The sequence below is a fragment of the Clarias gariepinus genome, chromosome 25, assembly GCF_024256425.1.
Source record: "Clarias gariepinus isolate MV-2021 ecotype Netherlands chromosome 25, CGAR_prim_01v2, whole genome shotgun sequence".
Lineage (NCBI taxonomy): Eukaryota > Metazoa > Chordata > Actinopteri > Siluriformes > Clariidae > Clarias > Clarias gariepinus.
The window spans coordinates 16,311,219-16,331,738 of NC_071124.1; the positions used below are offsets into that span (position 1 = coordinate 16,311,219).

A 20,520-nucleotide genomic window follows, 5' to 3' on the forward strand; every position below is an offset into this window, starting at 1 on the left:
CGTAGGGCACGAGTACACAGGGTACACCTTGGATAGGGTGCCAATCCATTGTAAGGCACACAGACACATACACGCTCATTCACACACTATGGCCAATTTGCAGAGCATAATCTGCATGTCTTTGGACTTTTGGAGAAAACTGGAGGAACCGGAGAAAAAACAAAGTGACCGTGCTAACCACTATTTTATATTATGGTTTTATTATCATGGACCATTCTCTGGGGCTTGTTATCATGATGTTATCATGATTTTTAGATAGCTTATAATGGCAAAGTTTATGCTTGTAGATCTCTCCCATTTATACAACACGTGCTATTCCAGTGTGTAACCTACGTATGATTATTTTTCTGAACCAGAGCCACGACCTTACTGATAGCAGATGATTGATGGTCTCACACACCACCTCATCTATTCATAGATGCCTCTCTTTACTACTCTTTCATGTGAGTTGTTTTCCATGGCCAGAATGTGCACATTTTGACTTTTTTTTTTAAGTTTGCTTTGGGCTTTAATGCAGAATAGACTGCTGAGTGATGAAGCTGCTCCTGAGGAATCTCCTCTCTTGTCATGAGACATCTGTTTATAATCCCACACCCCGGTGTAATGTTTATGTCATGATGTCATGAGCGTGCCTCACACACAGTGCTTAAATAACAAGAATTCCCCATCATTTAGGGGGAGAACTGCACAAGTCTATAAGATAAGCAGTGAAATGTTGACGTGAGCTAAACGCCAGCAAAACTTACAGTAGTTGTAATGAAGGACAACAACATGTATAGTAGATAGATAGTGTTTGAATTGAAAATGCTTATGCATATTTTTATGTACCACTTGAAATGTTTTCTTTTACAAGCATTTCCAGATGCTCATAATTTATCTTCTATCACTTAAGAGACTTTCTAGGAGACTTGGCTTCTATAAGTTAAAAGAGAAAATGATAATTTGCATTTCAGCCTCAATGTAGTTTCTATTTTGTCTGATATGGTTTTGATGTGGCAGCATTGTGGCTTAGTGGTTGGTACTGTTTCCTTCCACCTCCAGGTTCAAGGTTTAATTCACACCTAGGGTTTGTATGCATGGAGTTTACATGTTCTGAGTACTCCTGTTTCCTCCCACAGTCCAAAGACATGCAGATAAGACTAATTGTCCTTCCCAAATTGCCCTTAAATTCAAATTTAAATTCAAATTTTATTTGTCACATACACAGTCATACACAGTACGATTTGCAGTGAAATGCTTGTACGACCGCCGGTGACCTTAAAAAGAAAATAAAATAAAAACTATATATAAGGAATAAATATTAATAAAAAGAAATGAAATACAAAAGAAAATAAATGTAACTAGTAAAATAAACAAACTGTACAAATAAGGGCATAAAAAAAATATTACAAATATAGAAATATAGGAATATAGGGGGGGATATATATATATATATATATATATATATATATATATATATATATATATATATATATTCAAATTTTAAGATGTTTTAAAGTGACATTAAAATGTTTTAAAGTGTCATGTACAAAATAGCAGATATATATAAACATGTATTGTATAAAGTGACTTATGAAAGTGACATGTGTATTGGTTTCAGTTCTTAGTGTGTACACGAGTATGTGAATGAATGTGTGCCCTACGATGGGTTGGCACTCTGTCCAGGGTGTACACTGCCTTGTGCCCTAAGTCTCAGGGGATAGGCTCCAGCCACCCCGTGATCAGAAAAAGTGGTGTAGACAATAAATTATTTAATTATTATTATTATTATTATTATTATAAATTAAACATTGCTCAAGAGTACAGTAGATTATTATTTACTATTTTATTTTTAGTAACAGTTTTATCTTGGACAGGATCCAGACACTAGGATAAAACCAATTACCCTGAGGATATAATGTGACAACGCTACCCATTGAGCCATCTTGCCATCTGTGAGAGATCATGCTTTACATAATCAAATGACAACCTCTGAATGCCATGATGGCTTCCTAGTACTGTGTGTCTTTCCTTCACCCTACTGTTTATGGGTGTGTTTTGGTAATCTTGTTTAGCATATTTCCTCCCTACACGGAAATTTCATTCCAGGCCATGTCACTGTACAAATGTATCAGACGGGCACAAAAATGTGAACCATTTTGATATTTATGTACGTTTGTATGTTTATGGGTCAGTTCTGAGATTGCCTTCTATCCATGTCCGCATAGGTTTCCTTTGAGTTATCTGGTTTTCCCAAACACCCTTAAAACTTGTTAGTACTATAGGTGAATTGGCTAAACAAAAATCAGCCAAACACAGAAAAAAGGGAATATGTGATCCATCAGACTGAAGAAAGCATATTACATATAGCCCATTGCTTATACAAAACTTAATTAAACATTTTCAATTACTAGAATAAATAAAGAAGACTAAAATTTTGGGAGAAGGTTTTTGCTGATAGGAATCAATAACTACAGGATTATATTTTGCTGTTGGTCTTTTAGATGCTCCAGTCAAAGGGGTCACCACAGCAGGCCATCCGCTCACAACTTGGCACAGGTTTTACACTAGATACCCTTTTTGACATAACCCTCCAATTTTGTCCAATGGGAAGACCTACCACTGAGCTAGCATGCCCAAACTTCAGTATTGCATTAATGTGATTAAATCATGTCTTTTAGTTGGGGTTGGCGGAGCCCACCAGCATCCTTGAGCTAACAATGCGTCATCCACAAAGGTCCTTCAAAATGAACAGTTATCCATAAACGTCCTACAGGTGCAGGTGCAGTCAGAACATACACTCACCATAACCAGAACTGTCATGGCAATAATAATTTTTAAGAAAAAGCAGAATAAATGTATAACCTAAGAAAGGATAAAAGTCATTAACAAGCTTTTGGGAGATTTATGGTTAATTATTTTATCATTCGTCTTGTCAGAATTTTTGGTTTGCTGTCTGGCAGGTTCTGGCATTTTAAGCACGGTCCACAAATATTTGATAGTATTGAGCGTCCAATACTCTTTGTGAGGCAGCAACTCTAAATTTAGCCCAATTTATACATTCTACAATCAGCTTTGATGTGTGTTTCATGTGTGTCAAAGTTTCAACTGTCTGATGATATTATGGAGTCCATGGAGTTTGCATGTTCTCCCCTCATGTGGTACAACTATTTTTCCCAGGAAGACGACAAGGCCAAAGACCTCCTTGAAAACACAATACTTTCAAAATATTCATGTTTATGAGTGTGTACTAACTTCTGAGCGGAATTTCATAGAGGTACTCCAGGGCACTTCCTTATTTATTCATAACTTATTCTTGACCTTATCTTTGATATAATTTTAAATGGCTCAGACACAAGATAACACACTTTATTGTGTTTACTGCAGGACCATTTATAGAGCACTTTCCCGTATTTAATCTCCTGTGGGGCACTTTATAGGGCACTTTACCATGCTATAGGATCACCTTGAAAGGCACTTAATTGTGTTTGGTATACTATGGGGGCACCAGAGGGCACTTTGTTGTTTTTTGTTTTACTGTAGGGCATCTTAATGGGCAATTTGTTTAGATAGTATCAACAATGCATGCTCTGGCTTCAAGGCCTCTATTATGTAGACTTTGGCTTTAACAACATGGTGACTTTTATCACTATCCCAGCATTCTAAGGGCATGAGGCGGGGTACACCACTACACTGGTACTAAGCCACCATGCCACCGGCGACTTTTATGTCAATCAAAAAAAAAAGAAGCTTTAAAATCTTTCATATACAATTTCCAAATGTCCAAACATAGATGTATTCCTATTAAAGGGGGCGGTGAGTGTACTGTATGCAGTTTTTGGTTCTTAATCCAACAAGATACAGTACAAGGAGCGTTCAAGTCAAACCATGATCTTTGAAAAAATTTCTCTTGGACAAAGGAATAAAAACAATTGACATTCACGGAAGACTTTGAGCACAGCACGGTACTAAGTCACAATTGCCACAATCGAATGGTGCAAACATTTTAAAGAACGCCATATTTCAGTAAATGGAGATAAAACGTCTGTTCCTTGTGGAAGTGACACATCTGTCTATTTCAATTGTACACACAATCTCTCACGTACGCCATATGTGGATTACAGGAATGTTATTGCCACATTCCCCTGTATAGTCCTAACTTCTCACTAAGAATTATACAAGTTTGGGACATTTAAAGAGTTCCTGGGATTTCAAATCTGAAGCAGGCAGTCCGATTTTGCATATGTATAATAGTATAACAGTGTTAAATTATATAAAGAAATAAAGGGAGTTTTTATGCTTCATCATTTATTTAGCCCGAAACACACAAAAAACGCTAAACTGTCTCCACAGCTTGGAGTTCTGACTAGGTCGAGTCCGGCTCCACCCCCTGAACGAGTTCCTCAGGCATTGCTTGACGGAAAGCGGCTTGTTCTGATCCTTTCGGCTTTCCATATCAGCGATACGCGCTTTGTCCCCGGCTGCTGGTCCAGTCAGATCCCGAGCTGGCTACGGCCATGGCGGCGGCACCGGTGAACCAGCGACCCGGGGCAAGTCGAGCTCAGCTTCCGCCCTGCTATTATGAGGGGTATCTTGAGAAACGTGGAGCAAAGGAGAAGGTAAGAGAGCGCCTTTATCATGGCGGGTTAAAGGAGGCTTTCCTCCGGTGCAGTGAAGTCTCACCGAGCGGGTTTATCACACACACACACACACACACTCTGTGTCTCTGACATTTTATATGTGTGTGTTCGGGCAAGACTGAGTGACAGGCTCCCTGGTTGGATTGATCAAGATCTATCATATCTGTGTAGTGGAATAAAATGCGCTTAAAAAAAATTAAAATAAAAAAAATGCACTGGTGTGTGTGTGTGTGTGCGCGCGCGCGCGCGCAATAGTGTTGCGGTGCATGGGCACACCTTTTTTTGCGGCTCACACACATCCCTGTGATTAACCTGGTGTTAATTAGATGCATCTAATAGATCTATTAATCTCGCACTTGCTTCTTAGAGCCATCACACACACACACACACACACACACACACGCGCGCGCGCGCATCAGTTAGACTAGCGGATTTGATGTACATGGGTGTGAGTGATTATTGTACAGAAAGTGCAGTAGGTAATAAAGATATGGTGTATATATATAATTGGAATATTATCAAAAAGTTGATTTAATTCAGTAATTCAATTCGAATAGTGGAACTCTTATAGATTTATTGCAGACTCATATATTTTAAGTGTTTATTTCTTTTGATTTTTTTATGATTATGGTTTACAGCTACACACACACACAGATGGTATAAGTGTGCAGTGGAATATAGACATGTCAAGAAGATAACATGCTTAAATAACATGATCTACATATACTGTAAGTTCTGAAATATACAATTTATACAGAATGAATATGGGTGGGATATACAGTGGTGCAATAATAAACATAAGTTATGGATGGTGCAAAGATGCATAATGGATGAGGCAGTGCAATATTTACAGAAAGTGACAGTGCAGTAGTGTATTTTAATGATCAGCTGTTCATTGCGGTAACAGCCATATATATATTGGTAATTTCCTGATAGTGGATGGTGTCCTTATTGTATAACTCTGTAAAAGTGTGTGTGTGTGTGTGTGTGTGTGTTTGTGTGTGTGATTGTGACCTCAAATCCAGTGTACCCCTCCCTGTGCCCCAAATTCTTTGGAATAGTCTTCAGGCATGCAATGACCCTACACAGGATAAATTGTATGTAAATGAAATAAATAAACCAAACACATCATGTAAATAAACTGCAATGTCTGTTAAAAATACCTAATATAATACATTTCTACATGCAGTTCTCAACATAAGGCCTGTTAAACTTTGCCAAAGTTGTCATCTGTGTGATCGCAGTTATAAATGTAATAAGTGCACCCGGACCTGTAATTGGCATGTACAAGGGTATCAACTGTATTGAAATAAATATAAATCTTGTGTTATAAGGTGTATAATGTGATTTTGGCATCTACAGCGCCACTCAAAGATACACAAACATTACAGATTGCTGGCTGTACCATTCTCTTTCTGCTTCATCATGTCTATAAATGTGATTTATGACTAGGTGTTGATGTCTATGGCATCAGCTGGCTTTTAAGTAAAAAGCAAAAGAAGAAATTTGAGAACAAAGAAAGCTAGACAGATTGGAAAATAAATATTCAGGGGGTTCAGGTGCAGTGGGAGTGTGAAGGGGGTTGTTGGTGGGGTGGGCTTAAATGTATAGATGGATGAAGTGTATGTGTGTGTGTGTGTGTGTGGGTGGAAAGAGAGACAGCTGTGCCCCATGTCCACCCCCCCACCCCCCTGGGGGTTTTAGGCTTCCCCCGAGGTTTGGATTTAGTGAAATAAGCCGGAGAGATTTAAGAGAAAGGGCGAATCTCTAATTTATGCGAAGATGACAGTACATCGCTTCATTGTTTTTGTCATGAGCTGTGATGATGATGAAAAGACTAATAAGAATGTTGTGAAAATAGTGAATTAGTGATAAACCCAGTGTGTTTGAAGATGCAATATGATATAATATAATATGTATTTGCCATAAGTTGGAAAGACACTAAATGTAGGCAATTCATTAAAACATAAAATTTTATGTAACTTTCCTGTAAAAAAACATAACTGCTTTACTACAATATTAAGAATTTAGTGTTGCCTTAAGGTTTCCATCCACTGTAGCACACTTTAATTTTTAAAGGTGCAATTTCAGATTTTCTTTTCCTATTAGTACTAAATTAATGCTACATGTAAATGTAAAACATGATAAGGAAAAAATAACGCTTTTTAATTGTAGTATGTGTGGCAAAGGCTACGTTCACATTACTGTACCAGCCTGAAGTAACTAGATTTCGATTTTTTACCCTAAAGTGATGCAGATCTGAATTTTTTAATGGCTGTCTGGACACACAAATTTGATGTCACTTTTCTATCTGGTCCTAGAATGAACACATGTCCGATACACTGTCATGGAACTTGAATGAGAACGGGCAGATTGAAATCCAATGCAACTTTTTTTTGCCTCTGCGCATACGTGGGGTGCTCGCTGACATCAATCAGAACTGGCAGCATGGGGATTTCACAGCAGCACTGATAAAACAGCGCTTCTTTTTCTAGACTTCAATAAATACTACAGAGCAAAATGACAAGCATGGCTTCGCTGAAATCACATGTTCGGTTTGAAATGAATGAGAGGTCGCGAGAAACCCAGATGCACGTCCATATTAGAGTCAGATAAAATTATCAATGTCAAATTTTATGGCCTGCAAATCTGAACTGACCAAAATAAAGTTTTAACAGTTTTTACCATTCGTATGAGCAGAATTTTGCATGTTTGCACTGTTAAAATTTTTATTTCAGATGGCTGAATAACTTATCATTTACAGTAGCTTACAATGCAGACAATTCTATTAATTTATTACTTAAAGCCAATTATATTAATAATAATTAAAACAGGACTGCAAAGGCACACTTCACCAATCTTAGAAATCTAAGTCGAATGTTTGTGTGTTTAAAGGGTTGTAACTGATTTTTTCAGACACCTGAATGGCGAGTGCACTAGAAAGTCATGTCTTAACAGCCCTTGTAATGCAAACTCTTCCAGGGACAGAGCCTTGTGTACATGGTGGGGGTCAACCCATGGAGTAAAATCTTATTCAGATCATCCTGTTGAATCGTCAGAGACCAGATCAGAGAAAATGTTGAGCACCCTCTCTCGCTGAGACTCAGTGTAGAAAAAAAGGATGTTTTACACAAATAACCACAATTCTTTCTGTAATTACGCAGGTGTCTCGGAGACTATGGACATGCTTGTGTGGGAACACCTTATACTTCTTCAACAATGCAAAGGACACACATGTAAGCATTAACAGTCAATTTGAACTTATTTTTTTAATTAAGATTATTAAGGAAGGGTTAAGTTTTTTCAAATCATACTTAAAAATTAAATAAAAAACGTAGATATTGATTTTGAACAACAATAGATGTCTCTTAGAGATTCTTAGAGACATTTTTACTCATAAATCTGGCAAACTTTTGCACATTACGCAGTTGTTAGTCTCACTTAGTTGGAATTCTTTCTTATAGTTAGAGGTTTGTGCATTTCTCTCTCTCTCTCTCTCCCCCGCTCTTTCTCTCTATATAGTATGTAGAGAAACTGGATCTGAGTGGGTTTGTGTCTTTGATCGATGACTGCAGCCGGGACAGAAACCTGGAGGCAGCTAGAATGAATTTACGCATGAAGGATGGAGAGATTAAACTTACTGTAAGTTCAAATGAAGTGAAATACTTAAAATATACATTACACTATTTCTATATTTGCATAAGACTAGACAATTATTAATCAGTCATATTTGGTCCATAAGTCGTGTTGGTACTGTACGCAATGCTTTTTTTTGTGGAAAATGATAAATTCATTGATGTCACATGATGGGCTTTGTGCTAGCCGATTAGCAGTGAAAGCTACCTGTACTAGCTAAATATACTAATAAGAGGCATTACTATAGTATTATATAATACTACTTATTGTTCCTATAATATACAGTATATCTATAGTATACAGTAGTGGCCAAACATTTAATGTCTTAAAAACATATTTTTAAAACAATGACAATCGTGGTAATAAGAATCATTTGTTATTTGATACATTGACTTTGCTATACAACAATCAGTATTTATTATAAAGTATTTATAATAAAAGTATTTTTCTCAAAACTTGCTGGATCTGGCTCTGCATCGAGTCAAAAAGACGTTTTACACTTGCTCAATCCACACCTGCTTGATTGCTTCTTAAAACTCATGTACAGAAGACAGTTTCTTGACTGCTACTGCCTTCTTCACCATTGTCCAACCCACATTGGGTTTTGGTCCGGAGATGACCCAGATCTTGGCTCCAGAAGCTGAAGATCATTGTCATATAGTCAGTTTTTCAGTAATTTAGCACAACTCTTCAGCCAGATACACTAGAACTAATTAGTGACATCACATGTTTTGTGCACAGGGAGAATTATAATATGGATTAAGAATGGGAATCACCAGGGATCACCTATTTTTCTGATACCTAGGTGCAGGTTTGATTTGTATTTCGGGCCTTTTATAATCATGATTTTATAAATTTCATCTTATAAAAATGTTATAGAAACGTATTAAAACGGTCGCTTTAATGTGATTCGCCTTGTGACCAGCACTACAGTTATACCTGCTTTTCTTATAAACACGTACTGAACAATCAAACTTGAGAAATCAACTTTGCTTTGGTATAAATGACTATAAGATTTGATACATGCCACTGCTTTGGCATTTTTTGTCTGTCTTTGTCACATGATTACCTCATTTTATAGGAAGAGACAGGGAAGCAATTACATGTTGATTAAATTCGGCATGCAGAAGTCTCAGATTTGCACAGATTTGTGTGGGTTGTGTCTGTTACTGTACATACTGACAAGTTCATGCATTATGAAACATTTAGATGACTTTTCCTCTCACTGTTGGTTTCTTTTCTCAGGCTCCTAACTTGGAGGCACGAGAGTTGTGGAAAGGCTTCCTCTACTCCGTAGTTGATGTGAGTGCAAAAGTATAGAATATACTTCAAAGTATTCTTTATTTTTATCATATGTGTATTAGAGTAATTGTTTTAATTGTATTAATATTAAAAAAACATAATCCTTATTACAGTTTTTGTTGCATAACAAAGTGGAATACTGTTTTAGAGAGGGTTATCTCATTAGCACATTTATATACTGTTCTTTTCCATGTTAACAATTAAAAGGCACATTATGTGGTGAAGATCTATGAAACTTAAAGTGCTTTTTTTTATGGCTTTCAGTCTCAATTCAGTGAAGTCATCAGTATCCTTGGTTGCATACCAGTCAGCTGATTGACTTAACTAGTGAAGAACAATCCCAGTTTTGTCCTGGGAAATTCCCCAGTCGCAGCACTGTCCCATTCAGCTTCTAGAATTTTTGGTTGGATCTGGGCAGTTTCATTAGATATATAATTATATATCTGCTGATTTTGTGTGTATATATATATATATATATATATATATATATATATATATATATATATATATATATATATATATATATCTTTTTATTTTAAACATATAATGCAGAACATGGCTGTGTCAAATTGCCTACTTCTGAAGTTTATGCAAAATGGGCGTGACCAATCTTCCTAATGTTAGTAACTTTAGCCATTATTAGTTTTTCATTGTTATACAGTATCGTTTCAAACAATAATAATTTAAATTGCAAATTATTCATATTTCTTTTTGAGTAATTTAGTGTAATCTTTTTTTTATCTGATAAACATATTAATGTGTATGCAAATTAATAAAATAAAAACATAGATCGGAAGATAAGTAGCATTACATATTATAAAAGAAATTGTGTTGTATGATCCTATCTGAAAATTCAGTTTTTCACCTAGGACACTTTTTAGCACAAATTACCATGTTTTGGCTGCATGTACTTTGGCTGCTTTTTAGCAACACTGTACAGTACCGTGTAAATGTCTTCAGCCACCCCACATTTCTTCACCTAAAATGAAATGAAATTTAATTTAATTAAATGATTCGGATTCAATTAAAGAAATGGAAATAAATGTTTTACTGTGACAATCTACAAAGTGAAAATCCTTTAGGAGGCCAGGAGAACTAGTCCTCATGACTAAGTTAACAATCCAAGTATGTCTGGCTGTTTAGAAATAAAATATAAAGACACAAGGGGTGGCTCAAGACTTCTGCACAGTATTGTACAATCTTTTTCAGTTCAACCAGCAGCTATAGATTCCCATGCCACCATTTCTCCACAATTTTTTCTTTCTCTTAGAATGATCTAGGCGACTCTTTTATCATATGCTGTACAATATGCAAACTTTATATCTCGAATTAGCTGCAAATGTGTTCCGTAGTACATCGACTAATGAAGTAACCGCACACACCTAAGCCAAAATTCACCTGAAAAGCAAACATGTGGTATTACGGAAGAAGAGCTTCTCCACATACATGAGCTTACAGGTAGATGGGATGATTGATTTTTGTCATTGAGATTGATTGGGGAAAAAGAGTATGGTATCCCTGGGGTACCTCCCAGAAAGTATAGGCAATTTGTTCTCTTGGTCACAAATGGCTATCATCAGGATTCGATGATATCAGTCTCCAATTGCACTAATTGGGTTCTTCAAAACTCACACAAAAACATGCAGACAAGGATTAAATATAGTGTGAGCAAAAGCAATTTAAAAAATTAATTAATAAAATAGTATTTGTTACTATAATCACAAAATCTAAAAATTAATTTTAAAACATTTTTACCACTAATGTTATTTAAATAAACATTTAAAATGTATGCATATTGTCACCTGCCTGTGAAGCATAGGCGACATATAGAGATCACTATACATAATCTCATCAGATAGTTCATCGTCATCACACTTTCTTCTACTCACAATTTCTTCTGAACCATTAACTGGTTTTTAACCATTCTTCCACATAACCTTTATTAGGAAACATAGATGTGCACTAGCTATTTAATTTTCTTAACAAAAAAAAAAAAAAACAAAAAAAAATACTTGGCATAAAAAAAAATAATAATAATAATAATAAACAAAAGAACAAAGGCCAAGTTTGCTATCCATAACTCATTAATTGGAATTTAATCAAACATTCACATAGCATTTATCAGTAATTGTAAAGGTGTAATAGTTGTTAAACTTTCTTATAAAATAATTTATTTCAGTCAGAAGGTGTAATAATGTGCGTACATAGTAATACCAAATAAGGCCACAAGGTGGCACTTCCTTTTGGTTGTGGCAGACGACGTACACCTGAATGTCTTTTCAGAAGAAGTTTTGCTGCGATTCCGCTCTGATTAGCTACTTAATTATATCCTAGGTAACAGGGCAGATTATGATGGCTATATTTGACAGACAGTTAAGGTATAACTAATGAATGTAAATTCATGGACTGGCTTGTATAGTCTATGTTGCGCAATACTGTACAGGTAGACGCGCACTAGCTGTTTCACTGTGACATCTGAGAGCGAAGGATAGTCCACACATAGGCATCACAGTCTGTCTTCCGTCGTCATCGTCATCACACTTTTCTTTTATCCGCAGCTTCTTATAAACCACATGAATTTGACTAAACCATTAAAGAACATTTATTTGACGTTTAGTCACATGTGACAAGTTTCTGTGTCCTTTCAGTTTAAATCCAAACCCAATATCATCAAACTACTGATAATTAAATGAATATCTGATTGTGAATAAATAAACAGAATAAATAAACAACATTTCTATCTGTGTATAAACATGTCATTAATGGATTTCATCTATCTGGTCATCCTCAGCTAACCGTGCCCACGGCACTAACCCTGCTGCCCGGGCAGCTGCACATGTTAAAGGAGGTGGTGGAGAAAGAAAGACAAAGAAGAAGAGCTCGATCTCTCTCCAGAGCGCCCTCCTCTCCCCTGTCTCTCCCTCTGGTAGGAGAGATCCCTGCGTAAGTGTTTTCTCCTATAAAGATAATTTATTTAGTTTTTTTTTATATCTTTATTGTGCAAAGAAGAGAAAAATAGGAGCCCTAATAACAGTAAAAGTAATTCTAATTAAATGGGTATTTTTATCTGATGTTTACTTATTTTTGGGTACAATTAATCCAAATATAAATTACTGTTAGCAGGGGTGCTGGCTTATTATTATATTTCTTAGTATGCACAAGAAGTGCATAACTACATAGCTGTAATGTCCACTGTACATACTGTACAGCTCCTCAGCAAGCAAGCGAGTGAGTGAACAAGAGTGAGAGAGAGATTGATCTAGGTTTTTTTATTATTTTTTTTATTGGAATGTTACCAATACAACAACATCATAAAACTGATTACTGCATGTATTTTAAAGGCCAGACTTTGTACTACTGTTGCTCTTGGCAGAACCTTCACCGAGCATAACAGGATGCTATCTATTTTTTAAACTCTTGAAAAATGTCCAGTTGTTTTTTTTTGTTTATTTCTATGCTACTTGCTTGCTAATACGCAAGATAAGCTAAAAGTGGGGAAAAATAAATATAAATAACGCCAGATGCCAGTGGCATAAATAAAAAAATGTTTACACAGTGAGTGCAGGATTACAGCTGCCATCATTTCTGACTATTCCGATTTCTATTAGAATTATTTCTATTAGAATTTAATAGAACTTATGTTTAAGTTTTTACAAAGTTTTCCAGTTTACACAAGAACAAGATAGCTGATTAAAAAAAAGATGAAGCACGTTTTTTTTTTTTTTTTAATATTTAAGTCATGCTTTCAGGGATGATCTTCTTCTCTTTTTTTTACACCCTATATTTATTTCTACTTTTAGACCACAGTGCTGTACTATAAGAAAAACTATAAGCAAAATCTAATTTTATATCTAAATTGATATTAATGTGCTCATTCTAATAATTTTATTTTAAGATTTTTATTCTACATTCTATCTTCGGATGGTAATGGTAAATAAATACAATACTGCGTTATTATTAGTCAAAGACGCTTGTATGATAGTTCATATGGTAAAGATTTCAGTAGAGAGAGCTGTATTTGATGTTTATTGTTTAATCAAAATTAAATGTAATGGCATATTAAGGGATATTATTTATTATACCTAAAATGTATATGAGGAATAAAATATTGTAATTAAGATATGATCCACTTTAGGGTGATAACAACATTAACCTGTGTTGGTTGTTTAGCTATAACTGGTTCGATTTTCACTTCTGTCTGCTTGGAGTTTGCATGTTCTTCCCGTGCATGGTGGGTTTTCCCTGGGTACTCCGTTTTCCTCCCATAGTCCAAAGACATGCCGCTTAGACTTTTGCTATTTTATTTATTTTTTTATTGATAATTACCTTTTTTTTTATTGGCACCCCATCCTGGGTGTACCTCACCTCATGCCTTAAGTCTCCCCACGATCCTGTATATCGTGATATGATAAAGTGGTATAAACGATGAGTGAGTGAGTGAGTGAGTGCATGCCTGTCATAGTTAGTTACTTGTCCATCAGTATATTTAACTCATCTATTAATAAAGTGTGTGTGTCCGTGCATGTTGGTGCATGTGTGTGTTCTTCCTGGAGCAGCTGTTTCAGGCCCATCTCTCGTATAGAAGCCGAGGTTCTCTTGGAGCGTTACCCAGACTGTGGGAACATGCTGCTGAGACCGGGCAGAGACGGCACGTCCCTCGCAGTGACCACACGACAAGACCTTAATGGGTACGATGCTGGATTAAAACACCTCACATTAATTTCTGTCGCTCCCTATATTTTAGACGTCATTCTTTTTTTCCTCAGAGCATCTCCTACAGTACGCCACTTTAGGATCTCCGTCATATTTTTCTGCTTTCCAGCTACACTCACGTATGCTTTGTGCTTTTTGAATGTTTTACAGCTCGGTGTTCCGACACTATCGGGTTACCCAGAAGCCTCAGGGAGGTTACATCATTGATGTGGAAAACCCGGTATGTAGGGTTGTATAACCAGATGGATGTGATAATAAAGTAAGACCCGTGTCAAAACTTCACTTTGTGTCCGTCTTGGCAGATCCCGTGTCCCACCCTTTATGATGTCATTAATGCACTAGTGGAGAAAACAGCTGGGACACTACAGCCTTTTCTGCTGGAGGAGCCTTATGAAGAGAACATCAGTACGTCCACTACATGCGCAGATATATCTGTGTTAATTCATATCAAAAGAACGTCAGTATGCCAAGTATCAAACATGAACAAACATCAATATGTGACCTGTGAACTGGAGCCAGACACAACACACATGCACATGTAGTAAATAAGTCCTGGTTACTGTCTTCCATGTCTTTGCTTTGTGTACCTTTCTAAAAAATACCTCATTCCTCATCCAGCGTACATTTCATCCAACGACGAGAACGGAGAGCGAACACTCCACTGTGCGCCCACTGGCACTTTCCCCAGAAGACCCTCACTGCCCCCAAAAGGTACAAAACAGCACTTTAGTTTCAGAGATTCAGTCTTAAAGACTGAAGATTTTAAGGTTTTTTTGTGTGTGTATTCGAGCAGGATCAGAACGATGGACATTGAGATCTCACTCAAAATCTCCCAGCCCATCTCAAAGATCACTAAGCCCTCCCGGTTCACCATCCAGCCCTATGAGACGACTGGTACTCTCACCATCGCCCTCGCCACTAACACAGAGTGAGTGTTTGCACATGGACCACACAGATGTCCATACAGTTGAAGCCAGGAGTTTACATAAACTTTAGCAAATACATTTTAACTTATTTTTCTGACATTTCATCCTAGTAAACACTCCCTGTCTTAGGTCACTTCTTCATTTTAAGAATCTGGAACGTCAGAATAACAGCATAGATGAAAAAAAAAATCAGCTTTCATTACTTTCATCACATTTTCAGTGAGGCAGAAGTTTACAAGCATGTAGTTTTGTGTAGCGTTGACTTTAAATTGTTTAATCTGGGTCAAATGTTTCTGGTCGCCTTCCAGGTTTGCGGTCAGGGCCATTCCAAAAACTTGCTTGTCCTTGTAGCCACAACTTTGGAAGTATGCTTGGGGTCAATGTCCATTTGGAAGACATGTCCAATGGGAGTGTGGGGGAGTAGTAATGGCGGACTTGCGCTTCCGTTATTTGTTTGGACGAGAGAAGGCCAGAAACCGACGCCATTATTTCTATGTATTGACGCGTCTCCAGAGCCGTCGTTCAGTTATGGTCATGGGCGTTTTGTTTTCCGACACACGCTGCAGCGGTTGACCAATCATAAACCACCGCGCCATCTGATCGATCACAGCAGTGAGGGGTTTAGACGGACTGAATCTTCGAACTGCTTCACACGAGTCGTTTACAAATTATTCCGAAATGGGGTAAAATTAAATCTATTTTTAGAGAAAACTAAAGTGTTTTTTGACTTTGCATACATGTAAACCTGTTTGAAGAGACTCATTAAGCAATAGTAGCAAGCTTTAAAATGGCATAATAGGGGCACTTTAACTTCCTGGCTGACTTTTGGAGATGTTTCTTTAATATATCCACCAGTCCCTCCTGCAGCAAAGCACCACCAGAACATGATGAGGCTAATCCTCAGTTCCATGATCGGGATGGTGTTCTTCAGCTTGCAAGCCCTCCCCCTTTTCCCTCCCGACATAACAATGGTCATTACAGACAACCAGTTCAATTTTTGTTTCATCAGACCAGTGAACATTTCTTCACATAGTAAGATCTTTGTCCCCATGTGCAGCTGCAAACCGTGATCTGGATTTTTAATGCCTTGACTTCTTCCTAGCTGAGCAGCCTTTTAGGTTACACCGATATTGGTCTCATTGTACTGTGGATATAGATGCTTTTGTACTTGTTTTCCGCCAACGTCCTTCGCTTTTGTTTCAGAATTGATTTGAACTTTTCTTACCAAAGTATGTTCATCTCTAGGAGGCACCTAGAAACACATCTCCTTCCTGATAAGCACGATGCCTGCGGGATCCCACAGATACACACCCAATTAACACAAATGTGTTCATTAGACAATCAGAAGCTTTTAAAGCCACTAAATGATATTTTGGAATTTGCCAAGCTGTTCAACAGTACAGTCCGCTAAATGTATGCAAACTTCTGACCCACTGGAATTGGCATTATAGTGAACAATAAGTGAAATAATATATCTTTAAGCAATTTTTGGTGTATGTAGGTATATGTAAACTTGCAGTTCTTCATCCAGATATGGAATAAAGAATTGTAGGGCATGCTGTTATAGGTAAATCATTGGCATGGAGGTGTGATGCAGTGTGTAGGCATAAGGCCTCAGGATACAGAATATGGAGATGAGAGTTGTTCCATTTATGTGAGTTTACAAGATTACACATTCCCCACTGCATAAGCTCCTTCATAAGAAACATTCACAGGCTTGCAAGTGTAGCATATTTGTGCACACAACTTGGCCAGCTGCTGTGTACATGACGTGCTAAATGAAACATCTGCATGATGTCTATACACACAGCAGGTACATCATGTTATTTTTCACTAAGGTGTTTTTTTTTTTATTGTTACAACACTGCCGTGAATATACCCAAGCAATCTGCCAATGTTTTGTTTTTCATATCCTTTTATGTTACCTTTAATGTTGTGGAATGTTAATGTTACACCTCCAGGGTTGAGGGTTTAAATCCTCTCTTCTGTGCATGGAGGTTCATGTTCTAGCCGTGCTTGGTGGGTTTCCTCCATATGCTCTAGTGTTCTCCGACAGTCCAAAGACATGCAGATTAGACAAACTGGCATTTTCATATTGTCCATAATGTGTTTGTGTGTGCATACTTGTGCCCAGCAATGGACCAGCACCCCCAGCCAGGGTTTACCCGTGTCCCCTGGGATAGGCTCCAGGCCTCCCATGACCCTATACCAGATAAGCGGTATAGTGAGTGAGTGAGCATTTCATGTCCTGTCAAGTTACTAAGACAACTGGACACCTCAGTCCTAAGAAGTCTTCCATGTCAAAAACTGTTACAGAACGCTGGCACTGGAGACTTCCGTAAGAATGTTTTCTATGCTATACAGTATATAGGGTGGCCCCTAAGTCCGGATCCTTACGCAAACATTTATTTATTACCATAAATTGGAACAGAGGCTCAAATTGATGGCTTCTGATTTCACAACACTTGTGTGCATGCTGAAAACAAGAATGTTAAACATTTCTTAATGTATCAGATCTGTTGTTACAACAGATGAGATGATTTGCAGCTATGATTGTTTTTGGGACGGTTCTGAAAGAATAGTGATTTTACAGTAGATGACCGCCCCCAAAAAAGACAAAAGGTGTTAGGTCTGGTTTTATTCAATCTTTGGGCAAAAAAAAAAAAAAAAAAAAATCTGTTTTATATAAAGAACTTATTACTTATGAATAGAGAATTTCAGTAAATTTTAACTAATTAAATACCAGTGCATTTAAAGCTCTAGAAATGATTACATATTAAAGTGTATTAATCGCATTTAAATATTGGCAATGTCACCAACGATGCTGCTACAGAAAATAAATGAATCCTTTCTGACCAATCAGAATTGAGAATTCAAGAGTGTGAATAATAAAACAGTTATAGGTTTTCAGTTCCACAAACACACAATGACCAGATTATAAAAAGCTAAAAAAAAAAAAAATAAGAATCTGGATAAGAACGTCTGCTAAATGCCTAAATGTAAATGTTAATATACCAGTAAACTGCTGACAGGATTATGAGCAGCCAAGAATAGGCGGGGTTTGCGGGAAGGGAGGCGGGGCGATGACCCCCTAGCGGCTGAAATATGTCACTACATTGAGTCTATAATTGATCTAATTAAAACATTTCTGTACATATTATAGGTCTTGATACACCATGTTGACATACCATGTTGACACTTTCTATAAATGGGGATTGTTTAACGTCAAGTCATTGTTTTCTTTCCCAAGGCTTAGTTTTTGCGTTTGTAACCGTCATCGTCATGCTTTTTGTGTAGTAATAACACTGTTGCCCACTAGAGGCGCTCTATGTACTGAGTCTGAATTGTTAATTTTTGTTTTTTAAAGGTTTTTCTATAATTTCAAACATGTTGACTTCCGTTAATCAGCCTTTTTAGGGCAATTTAGTTTGGACTTGCTCAAATTATATTTTTGTATAAATTAATAACTATATCACAAGTTACAGTTAAAAAATTGTAATGAAATAAAATTTAATTGTAAGAAGTAAACTCTTCTGATTTCTATTATGTTTTTTTTTGTAACAAATAAATTTTTAAGCACTTTTAGTCAGCTGCATGGCACATCAGGAGTCACATACAGTAATGTCACATGACCCGAGTTCTCAAAAATGTATTTAATTATAAAAATGCAGGAAGAAGCGTTTGCTCCTACACTGGGTGTGAAACTGGTGATTTAATAGCTCCTCCAATCCTATTGTAACACCAGCTGACTTACTTGTACTCTTCCAGCAGCTTTCACAGACGAGCTCAAACAGAAACTGGAGAAGAGGCGCACCAGTCAGGACTGACTCCCTGCTTCTCTTTAGCCAATCAACAGCATGGCCTCGTCCCCTGGCCGTATGATCCTGCCAGTGCCTTTGTGGTTGAGCGGTCACTCCTCAGACATTTGGGCTTGTTTCTGTGGTGCATCATTATCAAGCGAATTGAAAAGATCGAGGGAGGTCTTCTGCCTTGCGAGGGAACACTTCAGAAGGACAAAACAATTGACCACAGGGAGTGATTGATCTGAGCCAAGAATCTGTGTTACTCCAGATTATGGACGCTTTATAACTGTAGCTGTACAGTACTAACTGCTCTGATGTTTCTCTGCTGTAACTGCCATAGATGTTAAAGACTTGTTTTTGTATGTGTTCTAACAAAAGATGTTAAATTTTCTAACACTTATATAATTTGTTGCATTTTGTCAGCAGTTGCAGCAGATGAGATTGTCTCCAGTGTCTTCAATGTTGTTAGGACAGAAAAAATAGCAGTGAAGAAATGTCAGATGTGTAAGTTCCTGCTCAGAACAGTGTGTACAGTGTTTCTATAGTAAGATGTTTAGTTTTGGTGCTCCCAGTTGAATACTAGACTGGTCTTCATTACTGGTTTGTGTAATGAACGTGCATGGTGCTACTGTTTGTAAATAGAGTCTGTGTGTGTATCACTGTTCATTTTTCTCATATTTATTGGAATAAAAGGGAAATTTGCAATACAGTTGCTTCACTACATGTCTATTACTTTCCTTCCCCATTCTAAAAAAACGATGTTTACTAAGTAATAATTATTCCTTTTAAATAGGCTTTAATTAAAGAATTATGTTTATTTATTTAATTCTTTACATTTAAATTTAAAGTATACTTGGCATAAAATGTGTCAGGTTTTACAGAATGAGTGTTGTGTTGTGGGACAATATTCAACAATGCTATGGTAAAGTTGGTTATTTTTCTAAACCCACACATCTTGAAATTTTTTTTTTTCTCATCCTGAAGTCTTTTGCTACAATATGTAAAAGATCATGTGTTTAAGCATTTATAGTTACAGTGAGGTCAATAAGTTATTGATCACCCTGTGATTTTGCAAGTTCTCTTGGCCACGACTTATCTTTAATGCTCTGACTGAGGGAAGGAGGATTTTGCCCAATATGTCACAATACATGGCCCCGTTCATCCTCTCCTTAATACAGTGCAGTCGTCCTGTCCCCTGTGCAGAAAAACACCCCCAGAGCATGATGCTTCCAGCCCCATGCTTCACTGTAGGTATGGTATTATTGGGATGATCCTCATCATTCTTCTTCCTCCAAACTTGGCGAATGGAGTTAAGACCAAAAGGTTCTACTTTGGTCTCATCTAACCACAGTACTTTCTCCCATGATTCCTCTGGATCATCCAGACGGTCCCTGGCAAACTTGCTAGTCCTGGCTGATTCTTCACCATTCTTAGCATCATTGATACCTCATATATCTACTTAGACTTTGGCTGATTGTGGGGTGCACAGGTGTCTTTATGACACCTAGATTCTGTCTCTCA

At 37.0% G+C, this 20,520-nt stretch overlaps 1 protein-coding gene across 2 annotated transcripts; it reads left to right on the forward strand.

Annotated features, from left to right (window-relative positions):
• The first annotated feature begins 4,449 nt into the window (after positions 1-4,449).
• On the forward strand, positions 4,450-19,708 carry stap2a (signal transducing adaptor family member 2a). 2 transcript variants are annotated; one of them, XM_053486777.1, is made up of 11 exons: positions 4,450-4,598; positions 7,784-7,855; positions 8,142-8,261; positions 9,501-9,557; positions 12,349-12,500; positions 14,114-14,245; positions 14,421-14,490; positions 14,573-14,675; positions 14,889-14,981; positions 15,064-15,198; positions 18,965-19,708. In XM_053486777.1, exons 1-11 carry the CDS (start codon positions 4,497-4,499, stop codon positions 19,021-19,023), a joined length of 1,095 nt encoding a protein of 364 aa, XP_053342752.1. In that variant the 5' UTR covers positions 4,450-4,496; the 3' UTR covers positions 19,024-19,708. The 2 variants fall into 2 exon arrangements, with proteins under 2 accessions (XP_053342752.1, XP_053342753.1); XM_053486778.1 differs by having other exon boundaries at positions 18,968-19,708.
• The last annotated feature ends 812 nt before the right edge of the window (positions 19,709-20,520 follow it).